Source organism: Artibeus jamaicensis, unplaced genomic scaffold (assembly GCF_021234435.1).
Source record: "Artibeus jamaicensis isolate MK-2021 breed Jamaican fruit bat unplaced genomic scaffold, CSHL_Jam_final contig_525, whole genome shotgun sequence".
In the NCBI taxonomy this organism is placed as follows: domain Eukaryota; kingdom Metazoa; phylum Chordata; class Mammalia; order Chiroptera; family Phyllostomidae; genus Artibeus; species Artibeus jamaicensis.
In genome coordinates, this window is record NW_026521874.1 from 17381427 (window position 1) to 17409316 (window position 27890).

Consider the following 27890-nt stretch of genomic DNA (forward strand, 5'->3'; position numbering starts at 1 on the left):
ATAGAGTAGTAGCTAGGACAGCCTAAGGATTTTCTGTAATTAACTAATGGAGTGAGCCAGCCAGGTACCACTGGATTCTATCAGAGGCTCTGCCATGAAACCTGTGAGACAGGATCTCAGGTTGTCCCCTCTGTACAGGCCTGTCTCTCTTTGCATGTGTTAAGGTGAGGAGGTGACGCCATTGATATATCTTGTGCCTTCTGGCTCCTCCACTTGTTCATACAAGAACAGATGAAATTGAGATGTCCTTTCAGTAAGGAAGCCTCGCTTTTCTCACCAGAAGCCTGATCTTTATCATTAGAAGAAAAGACTACACTTCCTGGTGCTGCTTTAGTTTAACTGAGAATAAGAGAAAGGCATATCTCGCCCTAGCTGGTGTAGCTCAGTGGACTGAGTGTCAGCCCAAGAACCAAAGGGTCACTGGTTTGACTCCCAGTCAGGGCAACACACCTGGGCTGCAGGCCATGTCCCCAGTAGAGGGTGCTCGAGAGGTAACCATACATTGATGTTTCTCTTCCTCTTTCTCCTTCCCTTCCCCTCTAAAAATCTAAAAAAAAATGTAACCCTTAAAGTTATGAAATAGGCATTGTCTTTATCTTACAAAGAAACAAGCCCATCCAGTGAGAGTTTTATCAAAGAGTATCCTTTTACTAAGCAGTAGCCCTGAAACTAAAAACCCAGTTGAGCCCACCTAGCTCTTCACTGCTTTCCCCAAGACCACCAGCTGAGGGTTACCTACCTCAGAGCCAGGTTATCGCCCTGAAAACAACTAACGGTGCCCCCACTCTGCACCAGGCCCCTCTCACACATTAGCTCTGCCACTCAGTTTAACAAGGGAAACACCTAACCTTATCTCATAGCTGGGGAAATAGTTTGGAAGAAGCCAAGTCACAATCAAAAGACCCAGGAAGGACTAGCACCATGGTGAAAAAGGTGAGCCCTGAAGCACAAAAGCATCTTGTTGCCCTTACTGGTGTGGCTCAGTTAGTTGGACATCGTCCTACAAGTTGAGGGGATGCCAGTTGGATCCCCAGTCAGGGAGCATATGAGAAGCAGCTGATGGATGTTGCTCTCTTACATCAATGTTTCTCTTTTTCTTTTTCCTTCTCTCTCTTCCCCTCTCTAAAATCTTAAAAAAAAAAAAAAAGCATCTTATTCAATTCCCAAGTTCATTAACTACTTCCTTAGTGTCCACAGACGAATCGCTTCAGGCCCCTGTGCCTCCAATTACCCATCTATGAGATGGACATAAAAGCGCCTACCTCACAGGGTTGTGGGAAAAATGATTATATAAACAAAATGCTTACCATTCTGTCTAGTACACAATGTGTGCTCAATAAACGAGACCCTTTGTTATTTCCACCTCATGTTTCTTATCTCTGGGGAACCCTTTTGTGTACAGAGTGCTCTTATTAACAAGGTATCGTGAGACTTTTCTGTTAGCGCTGCAGGCAGAACAAGTGGAGAGACAGTGTAATATATCCCCAGTAAATTCACACTCAGGAAGCAGTTTCAAAATCAGGCTGCAACTTTAAGAACTTGCTACTTCCTAATAACTGGTACCTATTACTAAGTGTATAATTAAGTCAATTATAAACACATCTCATTTAGAACAGTGAGCTTCCCTCCCAAAATTTTTGCTGACCTTCCTTCACAGAGGTTGTCCGTCGCCTTGTTCTTTTTCTCCCCTTGTGATCTTCTTCCAGTATCTTATCATCAAAGCCAGTCAGCTCAATGGTTTCAGACTGACTTGTGGGTCCAGCTGAGAACCATTCTGGTTCTTCTTCTGTGTAGGAATCGTTTCTTCTACGCTCACCAAAGACACGCTTACTATCCCCAAACTCCCTCTGGAAAAGTACATAATGCAAGATAAAACAGTAAGTTTCTTGTTAAGGCATTTCTACCTCAGTCAAGGCCTTGATGAATTAAGTAATGCTCAACAGTGCAATGAAGATATTACACTATAGACTTAAAGCCCCTCTCTGCCCTCATCCAGCTCTATTCCTCCCTATCTGGCTTAAGAATGGTAAGTGTTCACCCAGTATCTCAAAGTAACCTGGTACAAATCAAGTAACTGTTCAGTCCCAAAGTACATGAGGTACCAAATAATCTAGAAGACAAACCCTGAAACGCTTGTCCTTGTAGTCCCTCTCTCGGTCTCTCTCTCTCAAGTCCCGCAGGTCCTTGTCACTAAGACGGTGATCCTTCTCAAAAGCCCTAGCAGAGATTATCCTCCCACTGCCAATTCTTCGCCCTCCAATCAGCCGAAGCCCATCACTGTCTTTCTCCAACGGGCTCCCTGAGCGCCGGGAGCTAACGGCAGCTGTCACGTGGCAGCCTCCTCCAAAGCTTCGCCTCTGTGGGCTGAGAACAACATCTAAGTCATCTTCTTTTATGCGTTCTCGTGGATCTGGAAAGATGCCAGAAATAGAAAGTTAGGCAAATCAGCAAGGGCATTTTCCTTCTTCAGATGGTATGTCCATGACTGGTGGTGGTGGGGTTACTGGAAAAGAGTCAGCAGTAAAACAGCTAGAGTAATGTGTACCTCACATACTTACATAAGACTGAGCCTTTTGCTTTTGTCAACTAAAACTACAGGTTTCAGTATTTGAAAAAAGAACTACTTAAAAAGTTAGAAGTGTCTCTCCAATGGCATTGAACAGCTGGATATCCACACATAAAGAAATGAACTTGACTCCATACCTGGTCACACATACAAAAAATTCAAAATGAACCACAGATCTAAATGTAAAACATGAAATTACAAAACTTCTAGAAGAAAACAGAGGAAATCTTTGTGACTGGGTTAAGCAAAGTTTTCTTAGGCATGACACCAATCCCTTTTTAAAAAATTATAAACTGGGCTTGATCAAAATTTTGAACTTCTACTCGTTGACGGGTACGGTTGCCTCTCATAATGCTTTTGACAGGCTCTGCAAATTCAGGTGAAACAACGTACAATGAATCCAGTTTTACCGTAGGCTGACATACACGAGAGTTAAGTTCCTATGGCAGTTCATCAATGTTAGACTGAAACGACACCGAACAAAATGTTATTCAAGAACTCGGCCTATTAGTCAAAGAATGCAAAAATAAGCTGCAGCCTGGAGAAAATATTTCAAAACATATCTGATAAAAGACCTGTAACCAGTACATATAAAAACTCTGAAATGAAACTCAGAAAACAATCCACTAAAAAAATGGACAGTTTGAAGAGATACTTCACCAAAGATAATATATGGATGGCAAAATATGAATATGAAAAGATATATAATTTCATTGGCCATCAGTGAAATGAAAATTATACCATAATGTGATACCATTACACATCTATTACAATGGCGGACACAAAGACTGACAAGCGCCCACCCTGCCTCCACCTTTCTCTGACCCCACTGCTTCCTCCCAGCGCTTTACCATTGCCCTGCTCTCTCCTAAGCTCCAAGGGCCCTTCTTCCATCTTTGTAACTTGTTTCCTGAGCCTATGCAGCCCAGCTGCCTCGCTTCTACTACACCTCTGTAGCTTTCTAAAGAAACTTTCTCTTATAACTTGGGAAAAAAAAATTGACCACTCCAAGTACTGACAAGGATGTGGAGCAAATGGAATTCATACAGTGCTGTAAAATGGTATAACCACTTCCAAAAACAAGCTGGCAGTTTCTCAAAACATTAGACACATCTACTGTACAACCCAGCCATTCTACTTTAAGCTATTTACCCAGGAGATAAGAAAGCATATGTTCCCATAGAGACTTGTATATGAATGTTCATAGTAAAAAACTGGAAACCCAGATGTCCATCAATAGATAAATGAACTGTGGCAAATTAATACAACAAACTACTAGGCAATCAAAAAGGAAGAAATTATTTATATACCCAATAACATATATGAATCTTAATGATTCTGAGTAAAAGATACTCAAATATGAGGGGGTCCCCGTAAGAAACCCAAAATTATTTTCTGGAGGGTGGGACCTTGTAGTATAGGCTTTCCCCACTAGCTGAGTGTTCTAGGAACCCATCTGTATCAGTGTACCAGCTGGTGGTGTTGTGAGAGGCTGCATTTGGCTTCAGTATGTATTTTTTGCAGACTCTTTCAACACATTTGCACATTTTATAATGGCAATTTACGAGCATACCTGCCCATACCATGCTGAATGTGCAGTAGTTTTTGACCCAAAACAACATAACCCTCATGCCCCACGCTCCCTATTCACCCAGTCTTGCCCTGACCAACTCTTTTTTGTTTCCCTGGATGAAGAGAGTCCTCAAAGGGAGACAATTTGCCAATGTGGAAGAGGTGAAAACAAAAATGGTGGAAGCACTAAAACGCATGAAAATTGACAAGGTCAAAAACTGTTTTGAGCAGTGGAAAAAAGTCACAATAGGTGTATCACATCAAATGGAGTACTTTGAGGATGACTGAAGTTTAAACAAGAATACACAATTTTTTTTTTTTAGTTTTAAAGACTTATTTATTTTTAGAGAGATGGGAAGGGAGGGAGGAAGAGAGGGAGAGAAAGATCAGTGTGTGGTTACCTATCATGTATCCCCATCTGGGGACCCAGGCATTGTGCTCTGACTGGGAATCGAACCAGCAATCTTTGGTTTTCAGACCAGCACTCAATTTACTGAGCCACACCAGCCAGGGCTTAAATACACAATTTTTTATAAATAAATTCTGGGTTTTTTTGGGGTCCCCCCCTTAGTGTATGCTAATTCCACTTTAAATATTAAATTCTAGGAAATATAAACTAAAGTACAGTGACAAAAAGCGATCAGTGCCAGTGGGGGGCAATTGTAAGGAAGGGATTTATAGGAGTACCAGGGAACTTTTGGGGGGGATGATGGAAATGCGTATTACACTTTGATTGCTGTAATGGTTTCACAGGTATAAACATATGTTAAAGCCTCAAATGGTACACTTTATATTCAGTCTAATGTATATCTCAATCAAGGTGTAAAAAAAATAAACATGTCAACACACACAAAAGTTCCTCCTAGAAAAACCAGAAAACTGAAGATAAGTTTAAGTGAGGAAAACCTTTTAGTCCTCTCATCAGAAACAGTTCCTAAAACGAGTTGGTATGCACTTTCCCAGAACTTCCATGTAGTGTCTGTTTTTTCCAACACAAGATGTAATATGGGCAGTTTATATAACCTGGTAAACACATCTCCAACATATTTTTAACAGATAAACCATTAACAGTCACACATACTCAAACTCGTTTCTACTATTGGGACATTTATGTTGCTTCTAAGTTTTCATCATTTAAATAAGGTCTGCGGCACACCTTTAGTGATTTGGTTAGGATAAATTCTTGGTTTGAGGAGCACATCTGCACTAAGTGTACTGATAGAGTCTGTGCAGAAGGCTCTTAGCTCAAACTAGAGTCACTCCTATTTTTTTTTGTTTGGTTCCAAATGTGTGTTATGATGGGTCTTTTTCTTGAAAGGAATTCCTCTTGCAGCAAGTTCCTTGACTAGTTTTTATATTGCCAGGTCTCCAGTCCATGCTTCAATATCTATTCTAATTTAAAGGGGTAAAGGTATATGGAAGATCAAACTTTACTCCAGTCTCAAGCCATATCTAAACCCTGTATTAAGATCATAATCCATTATGAACTAAGAACTGATGTACGCCTGAGGACTAGTCTCATATGAGACTAGGCATAACCAGATGTCCAGCACAGCCCGAAGCTCCCTATCACAGCTAACTCAGTAATCCATGGCATGAAAGGCATCAGTCCTTTTTATTCAAAAGCACATAGCCTAATGTGTCTACTTTCCACTGCTATACAGGAAGGCTATGATTTTACTCTAATTAGGAAAAATCCAATAGGTAAGTCAGTTTCCTGATAATGACACTTTCCCTCAATGCACAAAACGCTCGCAGCTAAGAATGAAGCCAGCAGCAATGAACACTGTCTCTAAAACTGCTGCTTCCACTTCTGAGTGACCGTGTGCTCACCTACTATCCTGCGCACCAGAGAAGGCCGGTCTGGATCCAACTCTTTTTTCACACTTTCCACTGGTGAGCTTCTTCCTGAAGCTGGGTAAAGAGAGGCGTGCCACTTCTCAGGGTCCCAGACGCCATCGCTACAAGTCAAAGGGTACCAAGAGTTAGCACTTGTACCCTTAAACTATACATGCGGTCTAATTTCCAATCCTCCTTAAGTAGTTATGAAAATCCCTTTCTAATATAATGTCACGGCTGCCATCAGAATGGTTATCTCCTTTTAGACAGAAACAAAAACAATTCAGTAATACTTTGTTGTTATTCACCTAACACCAGTAGTCACTTGAAAATTAGTGGTCTGTACATAAATGAAACAATCAGGTCACAAACTTGGGGGTGCATATGGATTACATTAACTATACCTGTCCTACACAAAGAATATGGCTCCCTAAAGGTGATTACTCAGCTTATTAAAGATCAGTATAAGGGGAAAAAAACATCCTTAATTCTCTCACTAGATAAAAATTGAATGCATGGTATTTTTTTCAGAATTTCTATGCATAATCTGTTTCCCCATAAGCTCTTAAAAGTCTAAAATATATGGTTTGGGCTTTATTTTGTAACTTTCCCTAATGATGGGGTGGCAGGTATGCAGAACAGCTTTGGAGCCCAATGATCTGGGACTGAATTTTAGCTCTGCCACCAACACCAGGGACATCCTGGACAAGTTACTGAGCTATGTCCTTTATTCTTCTGCAGAAAGGACTTACCCAACCTCAGATGAGACTAAAACAACACAATTCTTTTTCTTAAATTCACTGATTTTGAGAGAGAGAAAAAGAGGGAGGGAAGGTGCAGAGGAGGGAAAAGGGGAAGAGTGGGGAGGAAAGGATGCAAGGGGGAGGGAGGGTCAAAGGGGAGAGGGGGAGAGAGAGAGACATTGATTTGTTGTTCCACTTATTTACACATTCATTGGTTGATTCTTGTTTGTTCCCTGACCAGGGATTGAACCTGTAACCTTGGCATGTTTGTACGATGCCCTAAGCAACTGCTACCTGCCCAGGGCAACAATACAATTTTTAATTTACCAAGTATGTAATAAGAAATTGACTAGAAGAAGCAAACTCCTTTCCCCGCTGCAATACCTGTCATATTTTTCAGAGAGGCATGAAGGCCTTTGTTTGGAGTGAGGGCATTCTTTTATATCCAAGAGCTCCTCCTACAAAGAGAAATCGAATAGTGATTTTGAATATTTCACATAATTATGACTTTTTTTTAGTAACTGAGTGTCTACGTTAAGTATTTCATACAGTTCCTGTTTATACTTATTTCAGAAAGTACTGGAGTAAGTTCAAGGTTCTTAGAAGAAGCTCGAGCACAAGTAGCAAATAACTTAATAGTGATGAAATTTCTTGCTAAGACACCTTCTCACATAAATTGCTGTCTAATAATAAATTCCACAACAACGACTGCTCATCAAGGCATGGAAGCATCAGATGTACATAAAACCTCCAGCTAATGCTACTACTCTAAAACACATTAGGTGCCAATTTATAAGGAGATTTTGTTTTTATGTAAAGTTGCAAGAAAAAAAGAGCACCAAAAGCATCCATATACCATTTCTATGACTTGCCTGTTAACATTTTTCCCTATTTGCTTCAGCATTCAGACTCTTCATATGTAACTTTTTTAAAGCATTTATGGTACAACTGCATGAAGTCATGTTCCTTTATCTTTAAGTATTTCAGTGTCTATTTCCTAAGAATAAGGATACTCTTTCACAGCCTCTCCTCTGGTTCGATTAGAGAATTAAGCCCTACAGAAAGTTATTTGAATGACTATTTTTTCCATTCTCCCAAGGAATACATTTGGCCAGTTATCACTTTAGATGCACAGCAGAGAAAAATCTGTTACTTACAATGGATGCCTTAGGGCATTAGGGCTTATTTCTGCAGAACATGGTTAAGAAGAGCTGTCAGTTTTATATGACCAGTTATCAGTAGTATTTTTATTTAGCCTACCCCTCTGGGTCCCAATTTTGTCAACTGACACAATAATGTCCTTTATATTACTTTTTAGCCTCTAGTACAGGATCCAGTCAAGAATCAGATAGTGATTTTCATGTCTCTTCAGTCTTTAATCTGGAACATATCTGCAACTGCTTCTGTCATTTGTGGAAGTCTACTTTTATGTTCTTTAAAGAGAACATTATTCATTATGGATTTGTCTGTTTCCTTGTGATTGGATTGAAACTGAGCATCCCTGGAGCAGAATACTAACCTGAAGGATGTGTCCATCTCAAAGCACTGCCTCTGGATGCCCACGATGAACATCTGCCCCTCATCAGTGATGTTAATGCTGACCACCTAGTCCAGGTGCTCTCCAGTTTCTCTACTCTTCAGTTACTACTTTCCCCCTTGCAATTAGTATGCAATCTATGGGGAGACACTTTAAAATGACCCAGATACCCTGGTCTTCATAGAAATTTCCACTTAAAATTTAGCATCTGTTGATGGTTCCTGCCCAAACCAATCGATTTTTCAACTCCAGGCCTCTCTCCATATTCACCAGCCAGCACATGGCAGTCTACTCTAAACACAAACCATCCCTTCTCCCTTATTTACCTACTTATTAGCATGGACTCACAGATTCCTAGTTTTTCCAATGGTCTATAATTTTGTTGTTTTTTTTAATATTTAGTTATTTTTCAACTATAGTATTCTGTCTTTTACTCCCATCCCAATGGTCTATAATTTATTAATGTCATTATTTTGGTGCTCAAATTGTGAGCCTCTTCAAGCTGGCTCCTGTGTCCTTTAGATATGTGCCATCATTAAAAAAAAAATGAAACCAAACACTTCCTTACTTTCTGTCTTATCTTGTACCTACCCTATTCTAGCCCTAGAGCCAGCCATTCCTCTAAGAAATCCTAGTTCACCTAAGTGAGGAATGTGCAAGAAACCAAGGTCTGGGGACTGGGTATCCTCGTTTGCTTCTTGGCTCTTTCAGCACAATGTACATTTATAAGTGCACTATATATACACTAACATACACACATTTGCTCATATACACAAAAATCACTGCCTCCTTCTTATACATGTTTTAACACTTTCACAAAAAGGTAAAAAAAAAAAAAAGAATCCCCAAACTCTCAGCACCAGTAAAATGCTACAACTGCCTTGTAAAAAAGCACATGACCCTGTCACAGGCCCACTGCTGCTCTGGTCACTGCTTCCCACATCTTGAGGTAAACATGGAGGGACAGATTCCCTCTCTCAGTCTGTAGGAATCGCTGCACATAAGCATGCAATGAATTCACCGAGTGTCTTCAGACACGTGAAGCATCTAAATCAGGGGTACCCGACCTCCCTTCACCCTTCATCGTCAGTGGGCCCTGCTTGCACTACTGCCTGAGCTCTGCCTCCAGTCTCCCCCTCCCCAACCCCAGTCTGTGGAAAACATTGTCTTTCAAGAAACCAGTCCCTAGTGCCAAAAAGGTTGGGGATGGCTGATCTAAATGCTTTCTCTATGATAGCAAAATACACTAGGACCAGATGAGATTTTAGTTTTAAAACCAGAATATTAGGCATTTGCACTTATTTATGAATTATTTATGAATTATGCATTATTTTTTTAGATAGAAACACCTGGGAAAATTGAGAAATTTCAGATAAACTGAATTCCAAATGTAAGAAAATATCTAGACACTGCTCTAAATTCTGAAAAAAAAATGTCAAAGCACTGATATACCACCTGCAAAGAGCCGGTAAAGACTGGAGTCCAAAGAAATCTTCAGGGCGAACACAATGTCAAAGATGCAGGGGTGATGCATACTGGGGGGCAAATGGACCAACAGTAGTTATGATGACAGCATATATGGAAATACAGAAATCCCAAGGACACTAGTACTTAAAACATTTCCCAGGAGAAACAGGAAGGGCCTTGCAATATACAGGAAACACATACATACGCTACAGGAAAAAGATTATACAGCAATTTTCTGCTATTAGAAGCAACCCCAAATTTTTATATATTCCTTTATGCCACCACCCTCAAATCCAAATATTAAACTAAGAACCCTAACATACTCTTAAACAAAGGGCAGTATATTTCATACTTAAGTACGCATATTCTCAGTATACCAAAGTTTCTGAACAATGAGGCTTTGTTGGAAACTTTTAACCCCAAAAGGTAACAGGAAGCCCAAGTGATAGGTGTTCTCTGTTACTGCTACAGTTACTACTGAAACTCTAATGATTTTATCTATTTATTTTCAAGTCAACTGGGAAAGAGTAACATTTTAATGCAGCCACAAAAACACGTGGAAGGAGTAAATGTTCTATTTGGGGGGATCAAAAATAAAAATTTTTAATGGTAACAAATAATTTTTAAAAAGAGAAAATGAGGAGATTAAGGAGCCAAGACAACTAAATCTAACAGTATCCTGGATGGAATCCTGGAACAGAAAAGGGCATTAGTTTAAAGCTAAAAAAATGTGAAGAAAGTATGGATTTCAATTAATAACAATGTATCAACATTGTTAATTGTAATAAACATACCATACTAATGTAAGGTGTTAATAATAAAGAAAACTGGGAAGAGTTTAGGAACTCTGTATTTTCCCAGTTTTTTTTTTGTAAATCTAAAAGTGTTCTAAAAAAGTTTATCTCTCACACCACATTAAAAAATTGACTCAAAGTGTGTCAAAGATATAAATATAAAAGCTTTAATTATAAATTTCTTAGAGAAAACATAGGTGTATAAATCTTTTGTGATTTTACATTAAGAAATGTTTGTTACCTATGGCACTGAAAGCATAAGCAAAGGAAAAAATACACTGGACTTCAAATTTAGAAATTTTTGTGTTTCAAGTAACTATTAAGAAAGTGAAAAGAGCCCTGACTGCATGTGTGGCTCAGTGGGTTCACATCATCTCACAAACCTAAAGGTTACTGGTTCAATTCCTGGTTAGGGTACCTGCCTGGGATGCAGGCCGGGTCCTTGGTTGGGGGTGATCAGTATTTCTCTCTCCTCCTTTCTCCCTCCCTTCCCCCATCCCTAAAAATAAATAAATAAAAAATCTGTAAAAGCAAAACATTAAGCCCTGACTGGTGTGGCTCAGTGGATTGAGTGCCAGCCTGTGAACCAAAGGGTTGCCTGTTCAATTCCCAGTCAGGGCACATATCTGGGTTGTGGGCCAGGTCTCCAGTTGGGGGCGTGCAAGAGGCAACCATACACTGATGCTTCTCTCCTTCTCTTCCTCCCTCCTTTTCCCTCTGTCTAAAAATAAATAAAACCTTTTTTTAAAAATTGAAAAGATAACCCCTAAAACAGGAAAAAAATTACAAATCATATATGGTAATCTTCTTCCCTTATCCATAGTTTCCATCTGAAATATTACACAGAAAATTCAAGAAATAAAAAATTCTAATTTTTAAATTGTGCATCACTCCAAGCAGCATGACAAAAATCTCACGTCATCCTGCTGTATCCTACCTGGAACAGGAAAGTCAAACACCCACACTGTTCATACAGTACAATAAAATATTTTGAGAGACCACATTACATAACTTATTATAGCATACTGTTATAACTAGTATATTTTATTATTATCCTTAATCTTTCACTATGCCTAATTTATAAATTAAGCTCTGTCCCAGGTATGTATGTACAGGAAAAAGCCCACAGTATATTTAGGGTTTGGGGCTATCTATGGTCTCAGGCACTCACTGGAGGTACAGCAGTGTTCCCCACAGATAAGGGGAACGACTGTATCTGATAAGGGTCTAGTATCCACAACATATAAAGAACTTGTATAACTCAACAGCAAAAAGACAACCCAATTTAAAAATAGGTAAGAGATTTCAACAGATTTTTCTCCAAAGAACATATACCAATGGCCAATAATCACATAAAAGTTGTTCCGCATCAACAGTCATCAGGGAAATTCATGTGAAAACTACAGTGAGATACCACCTCATGTCCGTTAGGATGGCTCTTAAAAACACAAGACAAAACAAAACAAAAAGCTAGAGAGTACTGGCAAGGATATGGGGTAACAGAATTCTAATGTTGCTGATGGAAATATAAAACGATGCAGCTGCTGTGGACAAGTGACAGATCCTTAAACAGTTAAACACAGCTGCTATATGACCCAGCAGTTCCTCTCCTAGGTATGTGTCAAAGAGAACTGAAGAGTTACGTCCACATAAAAACTTGTACAAAAATGCTCACAGTGGCATTTTTCTCAGTTGCCAAAATGTGCAAACAACCCACGTGTTGTTTCCACCCAACTAAGGATGGATAAACAAAATGTGGTAAATGCCACACGATGAAATATCATTTAGCAATAGAAAGGAATAAAGTACTGCCCTGACCAGTGTGACTCGGTTGGGTGTTGTCTCCCAAAGCGAAAGGTCACTGGTTCGATTCCAGGTCAGGGCACATGCCTGAGCTCTGGGTTCCATCCCAGGTTGGGGTGCGGTCCCAGGTTGGGATGCATACCAGGGGCAACCAACTGATGCCCTTTCTCTCTCCTGTCCCATCTCTGTAAATAAACATAATATCTTAAGGAAAAAAAGAGGAAAGTACTGATACATCCTATAACCTGATCCTTGAAACATTAAGTGAAAGAAGCCAGACACAAAAGGCCACATACTGTAGGATTCTAAAAGTAGATCCACAGACTCAGGAAAAATGACTGTCAGGGGCTGGGACAGGGTGTAGTGAGGAGTGAGTACTGCTGGACACAAGTTTCTACTCCTGGTGATGAAAATATTCTGGAATTGTACAGTGGTGAAGGTTGCAAAACTTTGTGAATCTACTAAAAAACACTGAATGGTGTACCTTAAAAGGGGTGAATTTTTGTGAATTATATCTCAATGAAAATATTCTTAAGTAAATAGAACTGAGAGGTTCAGTTACCAGAAGATATTTTGTTCAATTTCTCCTCTTACAGACTTATTGCTCTAACACAGATAAACATCAAATTTGTTTTTTTCCCTTATTATCTACTGAACATATCCTGTATGCTTGCATAGGCAAATGACTCTTGTCCCTGGCCCCTCTAGTCTCTCTAGAGAAGGCTCTCTAGTCTCTCAAGAGAAGTGTTTTTGAACTTGCCATTCCAACAGAAGCCTTAACAACAATTTCCTGGAAAGGAACCCCTTTGGGACATTAAAAAAAAACAAAAACCTTCAACTTCAGCTAAAGGAAAAAATACTTACAAAGTACCCACTATGACCCAGGAGTGCTCCCTCCCTATGAATATTTAAGGAGGGAATGTAAGATTACCCTTTTGTAGAGTCCTAAGGACCCATAGCACCTTACTGATCATGGACAAATTCACTAGAATTATCATCTGGACAAGAGAAGTGTTATCATCTGAGACTTTACTTTTTGCACGGGTTACCAAAACCTCATCTGGCAAGAACAAGCTACTAATTGCCCAAGAGCCACACACCCAAAAAGTATGAACACATTTTCTTAGTTTTAGTAGCCTTCCTTAAAGACGATGACAAACCTCCTAAAACAATCTACATATTTGGGGATTACTTACATGGGCACCCACTTTTAGTGATCAGTATTAAAAAGAAAAGCAAATGAATGTGAGTGTAAGCCCAAAACAACAATGGTTAAAATCCTCATGTAGTTTCCTTCTGCTGAAATCCCATACAGAAGCAGCTATGCATTCTGATGACATTCTGATATTATAAAAGAACTTCACACAAGTTTCTTATAGGAGATAAAAGAAGAAATATTCTTCACCTTATCTTTAGATTTATCTTTACCTAAATTCAGTTCATAAGAGTAGATGGTTCAATTTTTTATAATAACATAGGTGTCTTAATAAAAAAAACACCCAAAGTTTTACTTCCTTGTTAATGGTCAAAACACTCTGGAAGTGACCCCAGTACCTCACCTGTGTGCATGCCTGGCTATTCCTAAAGGCGGCAAATGTCCCTGGAATAGCATTTAGGCTGGGGCTGCCTTTGACCTCCCCTCCCAGTCCCTACCCTTTACACACCCACTAGTATTGGACTTGGCACATCAGGCTCTCAGATGACTGCTGACTGACCTGATATTTCATTCTACTGAGTTGCATGACTTTTCCGAAAGAACTAGAAAGCTTTTAAAAATAGATTGCAATGGGGTAATGGCATCCATAGATGTTACCCACGGCAGTGGTGAACTAACACGTAGGGGGTGCATGGGATACATCCTTCCATCCCCCATTCATGAGGTTTGTTGCTAAAGGGGAATCCTGTATAACAGTTCTTACAGGAAAGTCAGGATTGAAACTGGATCCTGCAGAGCTGATAAGCAGGACTTAGCACCTGGATTCACCTAAGCATCTAATGGTGACTGATTTAACGCAAAGACTTTCTTCTGTTGAAAGTAGTTATTTGAAAGCTAGAAAGGTAATGGAAAAAAATGTTAAGTAAGCAGGTAGACTAAATTATCAGAAAGAAACTTAAAATATTTTTATCATTGTATCTTCAATAGGACTTTCTGGTTTCATATTAAAATAGAGATTGTCACTGTGACATTTAAAAAAACAAGCATCTTGATCTAAAATTGGTATCTGAAAGAGGGCTCTTTTAGTACTTCCCCTAATTCTTTTAGGCCATAAGCAGTTTGTAGCACTTATTGTGTGCCAGGCACTTTTCTAAACACTGGACATGCACTTTCTCATTTATTCCCCCCCCAAGAATCCTTGTAGGAAGACACCATTCCACGTGCATTTTAAGAGGAAAAGGGTAAAATTCAGAGAAGCTAAGTATACCGCAGAAGGCCACACAGGTTAGGTGACTGGCAGAGTGAGAGATGTGAAACCAGGCACCGGGGTCAGTGGGTCCTTACCTCCTCTCCACTGCCTCTCTTGACAGGACAAGGGAAGGAGCATAACCTCTCCCAGCAGCTCTGTCCCTCAGTGTTGCATCTGTTCTTGTGGATGGGGACTACGGGGAACTCTTAAGCTAAACTGCCACCTCGATGGGCAGGCTTTCCCTAAGTGGGCCTCCTCTCACAGCACCCATTCCTGAATCAAAGACTCTGTTCCTGAATTTCTATGGTAAAGGTTACAATTATGAAATGGGTGGCTCCTTATCTAGCTAGAAGTTCCCACCATGACTGAGTAGGAGAGGATACTCATGGGGACAAGGGTCCTGAATCTTAAAATTTCACAATGACTTAGAATTGCAACAGGTAAAAGAGAACAGTTAGAAGATAGTATCTATGGTGTTGCTAGCAAGGCCCCCTCTAAGAACTTCCCAGACAGCTAGGTTTTCTGGACAACTGAAACATCAAGATTGCATAAGGACTTTTCAAAACATAATTCTGCCTTCTCTAATATAAACAGGCTTCCCTACTTTTACATTAGCTCAAGAGGTTTGCAGTCAAGTGTGTCACTGAAATGCCACCTGTTACTATTCAACTTGGTTTACAAGAGAAGCCTATGAAGTTATCAAACGAGAACTTTGTACAGGAAAAACCAACCATGTGACTACTGACTTCAACCTGGGATTTAAAACACATTTACTCTTTCCTTCTCAGAAGCTTTACTGACTTCAAACCTCACAGCTGATTTTTTCCAAGAAGGCTGGATTACTCAAGCCAGTCCACTTGAGTTGCTTGCCCATTTTCTTACTGATTTTAAGCCGAAGACTTAAAAATGGCTCTATCACTGTGATCAACTACCCAGCAACCACAAATTAGGGTGGCCTCTTTTAAAGGTCGCTACAGAAACTGATGGCTAAAATGGTGTCAATTCATAACAAATCAAGGCAATGAAGATCACACATGAAATTAAGCTCTGATAATTTAACATCTACTCTTTAAACATGCATGATTAACACTGGTCAGTATCACACTGAATGTTTTGAGGGTCCTCTGCTTTTATTTCCTGTTGCACTGGCAGGTGGCAGCATTTAATGAGTCCATGGCAAAACACCGGAGCAAAGAAAGAACAGCAATAAGTATGTATACTCCTAGGATCTAAGATCAGCCTGTTCACCTGAAGGAAAAACACATGGATCTGAATTATGGGACAGTCCAAAGCATTTCTATTTTGTATTTTAAGCAGATGGCTTCACTAACAGTTAAGCACTATACCTCAAGAACTGATAAACAAGGGCCTCTGATTTAAAAAGTTGGATGGGTCCTAAAGTTTTTTTCACTAATAAGCATCACTACCTCCTGTTTCCTAAACCAATGGTCTCAAACTTGAATTAGAATCAGAATTCTCTGAAAAACTTGTTAAATGCAGATTTGATTCAATACCTCTGGGAACAGGGCCTGAGATTTTCTATTTCTAACAGGTTACCAGATGGTATAAATGCAAGTTCAAAGACCACACAGTGAGAACTACTGTCTAAATCACCTGTAATCCATGACTGAAGTGAGATCCCACTCCTACAACCTCCAGAAGTCCTTCAACATAATCCAATCATAGTATAAATGTATTTAAATGCTACCAAAACACAGTAGAAATCTGACCTGGCAAAATGCACCTCAGTGGTTTATAAATTAAGGGCTCAAATCCCTCAGAATAACAGGTGCATATGATAAATCCACTTACACCCATCCCTATTAATCATCACTGAGACTCAGGGCTTGGCCTGAAAGTACCCAGCATGAGTCTAACTTGAGCTTCTCAGATATTCATTGAAGCACAGTGGATACCAACTGAACCTGAAGGAGCACCTGAATTGTGTGACAACATCAACACCATATATCAGGTTCTTCAAGGAATACTAAAGCCTACCTACTCAGAGTATGGTCAGTGGACCAGCAGTATGGGCACCACCTGGGAGGTGGTTAAAAAACGGAATTTTCAAGCCCACCCCTGGCTTAGCGATGTTCACAGGTGATCCCCAGAGACATCAATGTTTGAGAAGCAAGCTGGACTAAAGAATGTCCTCACACACAGGGGAACTCTGGTATGTCACTCTAAAAAGCACTTAATCAAACACTGGGACTCCTCCACTTTCACTGAAAACCCCCCTTGAATTCTGAACAGACTATTAATGTTATCCCATAAAACAACCGAATGCTGAATGGAAAAAAAAAAAAGAAAGAAGCCCTGGCTGGTGTGGCTCAGTAGACTAAGTGCCGGACTGAGAACCAAAGGGTCACTGGTTTGATTTCCAGTCAGAGCACATGCCTGGGTCCCTGGTAGAAAGGTGTTCAAGAGGCAATCATACATTAATGATTCTCTCCCTCTCTTTCTCCCTCCCTTTTCCTCTCTAAAAATAAATAAAATCTTAAAAAAAAAAAAAGCACTACCCTAAAACTACCATTACCTAAATCCTTGTTTAAAAAAAGATTTTATTTATTTCTTTTTAGAGAGAGGGGAAGGAGGGAGAAAAAGAAAGAGAGAAACACCAATGTGTGGTTGCCTCCCATGCTGCCCCCACTGGGGACCTGGCCCACAACCCAGGCACATGCCCTGACTGGGAATCAAACCAGCAATCCTTTGGTTCGCAGCCTGCGCTCAATCCACTGAGACACACCAGCCAGGACAAAATCCTCTTGAATAGAATGGAAAGTAAGCCTATTTCCAACTAATATTTAGAAGAAATCTAAGTCATTAACCTAAAAAATGCTCTTCTTAAAAACTTTAGGCATGCTTTTCTAAGTATAAGAGAATTCTAGGGTTGGACTATGAAAAATGGGCAATATTGAGCTTCTTAATCTTTACTGGAGATGTGTATACGTTCTACCCTCAGAGAGACCAATAATATCTCTCTAAAAATGTTTTAACCATAAAGATGAAAATACATCAAGATGAAATATACAAGCTATCCTCAGGTCAGCCTGTGAAAGTGATTCAAAACTCTCTGCCATTATTCTGTAAGTAGAGTACCAGTCAGAACTTTATCAAAAAACTTTATTTAAAAAATAGTTCAAATCAGTTTATCATTTAATAAGCTTTTCTCCATTCAGAACTCACCTGTCAACATTTTAGGTAATACATTTAAGTTGTGAAACACTACTCAAGCACTCTCAGGTTTGAGAGGAACAACATTAGGGAAGACTAAACCTGAATGAAGAAGTAAAATACTTTCTATCAACTCACACTATTATGTCAAAACAGACTGTGTTAAGTTAGTAATTAACCAAGAGCACTTTTACACCTGAAAATACTTTTTCCTTCCTCCAGTGAGGTTTTGTTTTTAATGCTAAAAATGAGTATTACTCTGGCAGCATTTGACACTTTATCAAGTATGTGATAGTAGTGGCACCACTACACAAACAGGGTCTGACTTCAAAATATTAACCAATTAGTATCTTGGGAAACCAGAGAACAATAACCGTACCAGAGTTCTTGATTGGATCTACACCAAGATAACATAACTATGGACCCAACTAGGACATAATCCTTCCTGTCGACAGTCCGGAGCATATTTTATGCAGTCTAGACCAGTGCATTTCAGGGAACCAGAAATGAATTCACAGCTCAATGAGTCCTGTCAACCTCTTCAGAAACATTCAGTAGCCAACAAGATTTTAAAGCAACAGCTTCAATAAATATAGGATACCGAGGTGATCTGCACCTCCCTGGGAAAAGAAAATAGCTAAATGAGTGTTTAAAATCACAAGTTTTTAGCTCTGGGAAATATAACTGATGTCTTACTTTTGTGAGCCATGTCCAATTTATAATAAAAATAAAAAAACAAAAAAAAAATCTAGTTACCCTAGCCGAGCACCTAGAATGCACCAAAGAACACTCCTTTGGGGTATTCTATTCACCTCTTAAGGAAATGTGAAAACAGAGGACACTGGTTTTGTGAGACATCTCAGAGCTGGGATCCTTACTCTATAGCATGTAAGTCAACAATACACCAGATGTTACAGAACATGTGTACCAACATACACTGACCCACAAATTCATATGGGATCTAAGCCATATCTCCTTCGTCTAAAAGCTACTTAGAGGCAAACTCTGGTTTAAACTCCAGGTATTCACACTTTCAGGAAAAAAGTTCAAAGCAATGCTCTAGTTAACATTTAGTGTACATAGTGAATCAGAATGAGACTACCTCTAGATAATGTTAATGAAATGCCTACACAATGTTACCAACCTCACTACCTTTATAAAGTAACACTATTTCATTAGTAACAAAGCCTACTTTCGTATAGCGATGGGGGGATTTGGAGGCCAGTTGCTTCTTCAAGTCAAGGAAAGCATTTCCATTTTCTGTATCACCCACACTTCTCCTATCCATGGCTCCTTGGTCTACAATTCTTTGCACCTGAAAGAAAAATCATTACAAAACTGTCATGGAGAACAATAAATTTTCAGAAGTCCCGACTGTTTAAGAAACAAACTTTTCTCTCTTAAAATGTCTACCATTAAAAAACAAACCCTGATCCAACAATTAAGCTATAAACCAGAACCCAGTTGGAAATATAACCGCTGGTACTTATCTCTTCTAGAAAATAAAGTGCCCTAAACATAAAAAGAGTAAGGAAATCAGAAGTGGAAGGTGCCCCAATCCTGACTGGATAGACTTTAGACAGCTTTACTACAAAAAGAAACCAAGATTAGTGGCTGCTACCCAGAACCGTTTGGGGCAGTAATAGGGAAGTTTCCCAGAATGGGGGCAGGTAGGAGTGCGCTTGGGGCCGGAGATCCGGGAAGTCGGGCTGTAGTAAAGTGCCTGTCACTTGCCAATGGACGACGCCAGCTGCCCCTCGTTATCCGGGGACCAGAGACTGGGGACGGAGCCCGAGCGCCTCTCGCCCAGCCGGCCGCACCTGTGGCCATGTCAGGGAGACCGGCGGTAAAGAAGAAGCGAGCACCGGCTTTAGCTCTGAAACTCGGCTTCCCCCGGCCGCGACCCCAACCCCCGGCTTCTCGCGCAGGCCCCGGCCCAGCGGCCTCCTTCGGAGGAAGGGCGGGGGTAGTACTCACGAGCGGACACGGGCCGGAGGGAGCGGGGAGACCGAATCCCCCGGCCCGGGCGCTCCGAGCTGGAGCCAGCGCAGGCCCGCCGCCGTCCGGCCCGGCGGCTCGGGCCCGCCAGCCAGCCTGCCCGCCCGCCACCCGCCTGCTGCCCCGCTGGCCTCGCGTCCCTGTCCGCCCCCCGCGCGCGCCCCGGCGTTCGCGCTCACGCACGCGACCCGAGAAGCAGCGCGCCCGCGCCCCTTCTCCGCGGGCCCTGGAGTGGGGCGCCGGGACCCCCACGCCACTGCCCCCAAGGCCTTACTCTGTGCCTTCGCCGCTCGGCGGCCCTTCACCTAAGCCGCGGCTCCCCCCTCCGCCGCCAGCGCCAGTCCTAGGCTCCACCGTGCGGCCTTCGCTCTCGCCCCCGCCCCCACCCTTTCGGGCTGTCTCTCTTCAGCCGCCGTAAACGCGGCCCTGCCCTCGGTCCCTCCTCCCAGATCTTTCTCCCCCTTAATAACTCCCTCCACACACCCGGGCCCCAGCAGCGCTTTCGCGGCCGCGATCCCGGATGTGAGGTGGCCGCGGCGGTGCCTGGCGGAAAAGAGAAACATCTCGGTTACCTACCCCGGCGCCGGCTCGTGGAAGCGCAAGATGGAGAAGAGAAAGAGACGGGGGGACCCGGAGGAGGTGACAGGGTGGAGGAGGCCTGGGCCGGAGTGGCATTAACTCTCCCAGGTGTGTGCAGGCGGTCGTCGTGGGCAGCCCCTGGGAGAACGCCGCGTTCCCACGCGAGCTTTGGGGCGGGGCGGAAAGGGACCGGTGCTGGTCAGAGCCTGCGATCCTCGCTCCGTTGTTCTTCAGGGTGGGAGGTGGCGTTCGCGAAGCGGGCCCCGGTCCGCGGCTTCCGGGACCTGTGAGCACGTTGGTCGCCGCGTTAGTACGGTTAGCGCCCGCGGAGAGCTGTGGGGCTTAAGGCTGTGGTAATCTGAGCTAGGCGAACCTGGGGTCTTTGAGCCTTCGGGGTGTGGGCTCGGATCTCAGCACTTTTTTACTTGTGGTGTAATCTGGACAAAGCTCTTTGTGAATTTCGCACGTTTCTAAAATAGTCTCTCTGCATACACTTCTGAGGAATAAATGAGATTACGCGTTGCTGTATTACCAAATTTGCCACGATTGTTTTTGATTGAGTTAAAGACCACTGATAAATTCACTGAAATGTTCTTTCCCGCCCATAACCTTTAGTCTTACCCAGGAAGGGGAAGTGCGAGTGTGTTTGGGTGAAAATGACATGGTGAGCGTCAAGCGCTTAGTAACCGGTGCTCAGACCCTAAACTTGAGGGCTTAAAGGGTCTCCCACTGAGCAATGATAGTAACCGCTGCGCGCGGGAGGAGCTTGAGGGAAGGTTGGACTGAGATCACCTGTGCGCCTGCTCTGCAGGATTATCACAAGCTCCTGTTTAGGTCCTGCGGACCGTCGCCCAGGGTTTGTGTGAGATGATACATAGTTGTGGAAGGAATTGCAGTTTTTCCGTGACGGGGTGTCGATAGAAGTCTCCATTTCTTTGAAGGGGCTTACTTTCTTTGAACTTTCACTTGTGAAATCAGGGAGGATATTGAGTGATCACTAAATTTCCTTCCTAAGATTCTTGGTAACAAACAATTGTGAAAACGTTTTCTTTTTCCTTTGTAATACTGAATAAAGTGTGGTTCTCACACATTGTATTTTCTTTGGCAAGCAAGAGACAGAGGGAAGCATTAGAAAATGGATCGAGTTTGCATCCCAGATCTACCATACCCTACTGGCTGTGTAGAATTAGGCCATTTCTTTTTTCACAATTGTTTAGTTTTTATTTCATAATCATAAAACAACTCTGCAACCCAGCTAGACTTGGAAGGGGTAAGGAAAATATGGAACACAATGAACTGTGACCAGAGCACAAGAGAGTATAGAACATTCCAAGCAGATGGGGATGAAGGGGCGCTCTTCTGAGCTAAAGACGGAATGGTCTGGTGATTAAGGTAAAACACAAGTCAAATTTATTCGAGTTGTCCACAGTGATCCTGCTGGTCTTGCTCTTCCTGGACCCAGAGCGCTCCATGGCTACCACAACATCCATGAGCCTATCACCTGGCCAAAGACCTACATGCTTGCCATCCAATCACTCCATCTTGGCAATGCAGGTGAAAAACTGGGAACCATTTCTTTTGGGCCCCTCATTTGCCATGGACAAGATACCAAGGCCCATATGCCTCAGGATGAAATTCTCATCAAATTTCTTCCCACAGTTGGACTTGCTCTCACTACCCTGGCACATAAATCTTGAAATAATTCTGTGAAAGCAGGGACTTTTATAATCAGACCCTTTCTCTTCAGTGCTCAGAGCATGAAGGTTTTCTGCTATCTTTGGAAATTTGTCTGCAAATAGCTCAAAGGAGACCTGGCCCAAGGGCTCATTGTGGACAGCAATGTTGAAAACGGTGGTGTTGACTGTGGCTGGGTGTGGGAATCTCTGGGGCTGTGGCATCTGCAAAGTCCATTTATTTATTCTTAGCTTTGTTTTTCTCATCTGTAAAATTGGGATGATGATAACCCATTCATAGGGCTGTTTTGTCAAGATTACATAGGATAACGTGGGTAAAGGCATCATACAACCTTCATAAAACTGCATTTTTAAAAAGCCTATACAGAGGCACCTTGTAGGTGATCAAACAGTGGTTGTTTTTATTATTAAAAAACCAAAACCAAGCTCTTTTTGGAATTCACGTTTTTCCTAATATTGACAAAATGGCCTTAATCCCCTTCCCTTTATGGAGTAGTGGAGAAGTCCTATTTTTTTGAAACTTTTAAATCCTAACCCCTGCTACTTAGTGTGAAACTCAAGCTTGTCATTTGACCTTTCTGGTCCTGTTTACTCATGGATCAGAAAGGGACAGCAGTATCTACTTTTTAAGCTTGTAGTGGGAATTAGAAATATATTTAAAATACTGTTTGTTATTGGTGTGTAACAAACCACCCCAAAACTCATTGGCTTAATTCAATATTTATTTTGCACCCAAATATGCAATTTTAGTTGGTTTTAACTGGGACAGTTGGTCTGTGCTCCATTCAGAATTAGCTGGGGTGGTGGAAGGCGGGGGGCTAGGACCACCTAATGGCTTCACTTATATGTTTGGTGGCTGATGGTGGCAGTCAGCTGGGACCATGGGAACTGTTGGCTGAAACACTTACACGTGGCCTCTCTGTGGCCTGAGCTTTCTCATAAGATGGTGGTTGGATTCTGAGGGCAAGTATGCAGAGAACAAAAGAGACAGTTGCTGAATTTTCTTTTCTAACCTTGCCTCGAGATCACCTGATGTCTGTTGTGCCATGTGCCACATTCTGTTCTTTAGGTAGGAGTAAATAAGACTGGCCCATGTTCTAGGAGAGGGGACTCAAGGAGAGTGTCAAAAGAATTTGTGAGCATATTTTAAAATCAACACAAGCCACATGTGGAATTTACTCAAGGCAATTACGGTAATATTGACCTGTCCTGGAGCAAATTTGCTAGGTGCTCTGGTCTATCCTACTTATGATGTACTTACTCTTCCACAAGGCTCTTCTTTAAAGTCTTACAGAACCTTGGTCTCAATTTATCCTTGTGAAAGAAAACAATTTTATCTAGAAACAAAGGTAATTACTAAAGGAGGGCATCTGTAAACTACATTTACTGGTGCCATGCAAAAGCTAGATGCTTGTGAATACTTGTTTCATTGCAGCGTCTTATAAAACTAAATGTATTTATTGAAGAATTATATACACACAGAAAAGTATGCAAATTCTAAAGGGCTTATCTGATGTTTTCACAAGGCAAACTCAGTCATGCGACCACAGCCTGGATCAAAGGAAAAATACTTCAAGAAGCTGTGTTCACACTCCTGAGGCATTGACTCTCCAAATGGTTCACTGTAGCTTTTCTATGTTACTCTCCTTGGCAGGAATGATAATTTATAATCCTAAGTGCTTCTTTCTGCAACCAATAATGAATTTATAAATATCAGTGTAGGAAGTTACTTGGGAGAGTAAGAGAGAAATTATTTAATTCTAGTCACTAAATATTTGTAAGATTTTGGTTTTGTTTCATATTGTTCAAATTTTGGCTTAAGGGGTCTCAAAGGTACAGTTAGTTGGGGAAATTAGCATTCTAAGAACAGTAGAGAAGCGAATGAAAATATTAAAAACCTAGAAAATTTGAGAGCAGCCTCATCTCAGAAAGTTGGGATTAAACCTCAGCTGCACCAACGTAATGGGGTTTTTTTTCCCCTATTCAGTTTTTCTTGTTGCAAGGGTAATTCTTAGTTCCAAGAAAACAAAATATAAATTTTCAGTTGTGCCATTATGTATTCAGGTTAAAGACTATTACAAATTTACTAAGGGACTTCTGGAAGACCATGGAGCAAAATATTTGCAGAGCCTCAATCCCCTTCTGGCTCTTTAGGTCTTTGATTTTATATATGGAAAGTACTTAAATAGAATTTGACACCATGTAAGTGTTCCTGTCCTAGCTATTATTCTATAGTGTTCTAATCTTTCCTGACTTTCCATTATAACTTGAGTGGAAATGCCTTTCATTCCTTCCTAAACTAGTGAAAGCTGATGGTGGTAAATTCACATGATAGAAAGAAGGCACCAGCAAGTTATTTAGAAAGCATACTTGTTGATTTATTACCTTGAATATGTCATAATTTATATAAAGTACTCATAAGACTAATTGTACTGTAAGTAAATATAGTGTTGATTAGGACTTTGAAACTCACTAAATTATTTTAAGATTGCTTGGCTGCATATCTTCCGATAAGAGTCATCCCTAAAAGACTGGCTCCTCTGTCTCACTGAAGGGGAGACACGTAAACACTTTTTAAATTACAAAAAAAACATGTAGAAAATAGAGCAAAAGTGCAAATTTCCTGATATTCTAATACTGAGATACCCAAGTTATTTTTCCTCATGTTTTTAACATAAAATGCTTTAAAGCATTTAAATGCATAATGCTAGCCTTTGCTCTGTCCACAAGACATCTCATGTGCTTTCAAGCCACGTTTTACGAATCATAGGAGAAAAGCATATAAAAATGCCACGTTATCCCTGTTTTCAAAAGATGGTCAATGTGGGCCCTGGCTAGTGTTGCTCAGTGGTTTGAGAACTGGCCCTGCAAACCTAAAGGTCTGGGAAGTTTGAGTCCTGGTCAGGGCACATGCCTAGATTGGGGGTGGATCGGTGTATGGATGTTTCTCTCTTTCTCCCTCTCCCCCTTTCTCAAACAATAACAATAACAATAAATAAACCAATAGCAAGGAAGATGAATGAAAAAAAGACCAGCATGGACCCAAAACTTAAAATTTAACAACTATTAACTAACAATTAGTGCTTGTTAATGAAATTTTAGAGGAGTTATAAGATATCAGCTGCAGAACAACAAGTCCCCAACCGCCAGTCCAGAAGGACAGTCTCCGAACTCCCTGGGAAGGTAGAACAAGTGCTTGCCGCAGGCGTAGCTTGTTGATCCGCTCCGAAACTGCTTCCAGTCTTCTTTAAGGGCAGCGGTAGGAAGCTGAGCTCAGAATGAAGACAGCAGGCCGAGGAGGTTGAGAACCCTCCCTAGGCTACCCAGTGGTAGCGTTTATTCATTCACCTGTCTCCACGCTAACTTCCCTTGAGGGCACTCTCAAGCTCCCAGAGGGAGGCGTGTCAACCTGCGGAACTGAGGCTGCGCGAAGTCCTAGGTCCCTAGCCTGGCGTCTACGACTCACGCAGCGTCGCCACGGAGACATGGGCGGGGCTGGCGCGAGGCCTGTGAGCTGAGGCGCGGGAAGCGCGGAACCTGCAAGAGCTACACGGGCTTAGGGGGCTGGTGGTCAGAAGGCTCCCCTCGAGACTTCCCTGAGGCGCAGTTCTGAAGGGCTTGACTTCCTAAGGTATGAGGCCCGGTCCGACCAACCCCAGCTTCCTAATGGCTCAGCCTCTTGGGCCAGGAGCCCACCTGCTAGTGCATGCTTACCCCGCCGAGCTGGGCTGGGTTACTCTACTGTAGCAGCCTCCCCTTCCTCCCCAGAAATGAGGGGGATGCTGCCCACTCCAGGGCAGAGCGGGGAGTGGAGAAGTGAAAAGAGCATGCAGGACGGCTCCCTGAGCCCGTCCTCCTTGCCGAGGGCGGCGCTCACTTCGGTTTGCGGAGTGTTGGCTTATCTTCATTATCTGTCGCGGCCCGGGGGTGCTGCATCCTTCCGTGCCTGTAGTGCGCTACAAGCGGATTTCAGTAAGGAGCCTGCGTCCTGCTCCGCTCTTTAACGTGCGCGGATCTGATTCGGGGTTTCTGTATGCCTGCTGTGTTGTCGGGCGAGGGGCTAGTGTAAACAGACTTTAGGGGTCCCATCTGAGTCCCAGGGAGCCAACAGGGCAAACAGCATTCAGATGAAGCTTCCTTCTGTGTGGGAGATTAGTGTTTCGTTTTATTTGCTGGGAGGCCGTTCAGATTTCTTCTTAACTTCTGTGTAGATATATAGTAAATATTTGTTGAACGAACCCTGTTGAGGACGTGAATACCAGTCCCAGCTGTATCACTTAGTTGGTGACCTTGAGCACTCCATTTATAAAATGGCCACCCTGTTGGAGTAGTTGTATTAAAAAGCAAGTAATTAATGAAGAGTGCTTAGTCCTATATATGGCACAGAGTACCCAGTTCATAAATGTTATTGTTTTAAATAAATCAGGAGCCTGGGCTCTATGAGCGGCCGGGCCTGGGCAGATTCGCCAGGAGGCAGTCGGGGTGGAGTGGATGCTAAGCTGGCCTCGCCGCCACGCCCTCCTCGTGGGCTGGAGCGACCCCTTGGGCGAGAGACCAGGGTCTCGAGCTCCCACCCTGCCCACTCCACCATAAATGTTATTTTGTTTTATTTCTCTATGTTTTAGATTGCGTGGTGCCCCCCTAAGTGCCATGAAAGTATGAGTTTTGGAGGTGTCAGAGAAGGCTTTCTGGAAGTAGTTGAAACTTACTGTTGGGCTTAAGATACAAATTTAGGTACCGTGTTTCCCTGCTTTTCCTTTAGTAGGGCCATTCATTTCTCAGACATTGTTAGAAGCCGCAAAATACTGTAGACTACTTTTTGAAGATACTTTTCATTTATTTTCAAAGTAATGTACATAGTTTTAAAACACTAATATTTAAAGCTTTTTATAGAAAATAACTTTCACGCCCCTGTTAGAGTTTACATTCTTCTGTGTCTCCTGATTTTACTTATAAATTGAAAGTAAATATCCTTATAGGAGATACTGCTTTCACCTGTGATACATTGCTTTCACGCATTAAGTCACAGGTGGCAAACACAAGGCTGATGAGCCAAATCTGGCCCTCCAACTTGTTTATCCCACCTGGTACCTTGTTTCTACCCAGTGGCCGCTCGGAGCTCCCACTTAACTGTTAAGGCATAGTTACATTTATACAGTCCTAAAATTACATTCGGCCCTTTGAAGGCAACCCGAGGCTGATGTGCCCCCTCCCCAATAAAAATAAGTTTGACACCCCTTCTTAAGTGCTGACCGTTATTCGTTATAGAGAATCACTTTGTTTTCGTTCCCTTATTTCACCAATGTGGTTATGTAATTTGTTAAATTAATAGTCAGTGTTTACATTATATAGTAAATATTCACTGCTGAACCAAGTACGGAAACCCTGTACAAACCATCTTTTTTTTTCTGAGAATTAATAATTGTCTTTTTAAAAAATATATATATATATTTATTTATTTATTTTAGAGAGAGGAAGGGAGGGAGAGAAACATAAATATGTGGTTGCCTCTCGTGTGCCCCCGACCGGGGACCTGGTTGGCAACCCAGTTGGGAGCCCTAGACTGGGAATCCAACCAGAGGTGCTTTGACTGGAAGGCCAGCACTCAGTTTCCAGAGCCACATCAGCCAGGGCTAATTGTCTTATTTTTTTCTTTTGCCTAGTATTCATGCAAAAATCACTAAATTATTTTTTTCTGAATGCTTCAGCATTTCTAATA

General features: G+C 41.8%; 2 protein-coding genes across 13 annotated transcripts in view; one reads left to right on the forward strand and one right to left on the reverse strand.

The window, feature by feature from the left end:
* EIF4ENIF1 (eukaryotic translation initiation factor 4E nuclear import factor 1) overlaps positions 1–20272 on the reverse strand; it is a 41983-nt gene extending 21711 nt beyond the window's left edge. Inside the window, exons 1-6 of one of the 4 annotated variants that reach the window (XM_037166783.2) lie at positions 20173–20272; positions 19093–19215; positions 7105–7178; positions 5972–6099; positions 2124–2410; positions 1646–1847 (exon numbers count right to left, since the gene is read on the reverse strand). In XM_037166783.2, coding sequence (XP_037022678.2) covers positions 1646–1847; positions 2124–2410; positions 5972–6099; positions 7105–7178; positions 19093–19188 — 787 coding nt within the window. In that variant the 5' untranslated portion in view covers positions 19189–19215; positions 20173–20272. Of the gene's footprint in view, positions 1–1645; positions 1848–2123; positions 2411–5971; positions 6100–7104; positions 7179–19092; positions 19216–19634; positions 19816–19877; positions 20015–20172 lie in introns of those variants that run through there. The other 3 variants (XM_037166784.2, XM_037166781.2, XM_037166782.2) reach the window with 3 other exon arrangements.
* Positions 20273–20345: 73 nt separating this feature from the next.
* SFI1 (SFI1 centrin binding protein) overlaps positions 20346–27890 on the forward strand; it is a 73127-nt gene continuing 65582 nt past the window's right edge. For 7 of the 9 annotated variants that reach the window (XM_053669788.1, XM_053669791.1, XM_053669792.1 and 4 more), the window contains exon 1: positions 25656–25802. The gene's annotated coding sequence lies outside the window, so the exon portion shown is untranslated. Of the gene's footprint in view, positions 20586–20648; positions 20793–25655; positions 25803–27890 lie in introns of those variants that run through there. The other 2 variants (XM_053669790.1, XM_053669789.1) reach the window with 2 other exon arrangements.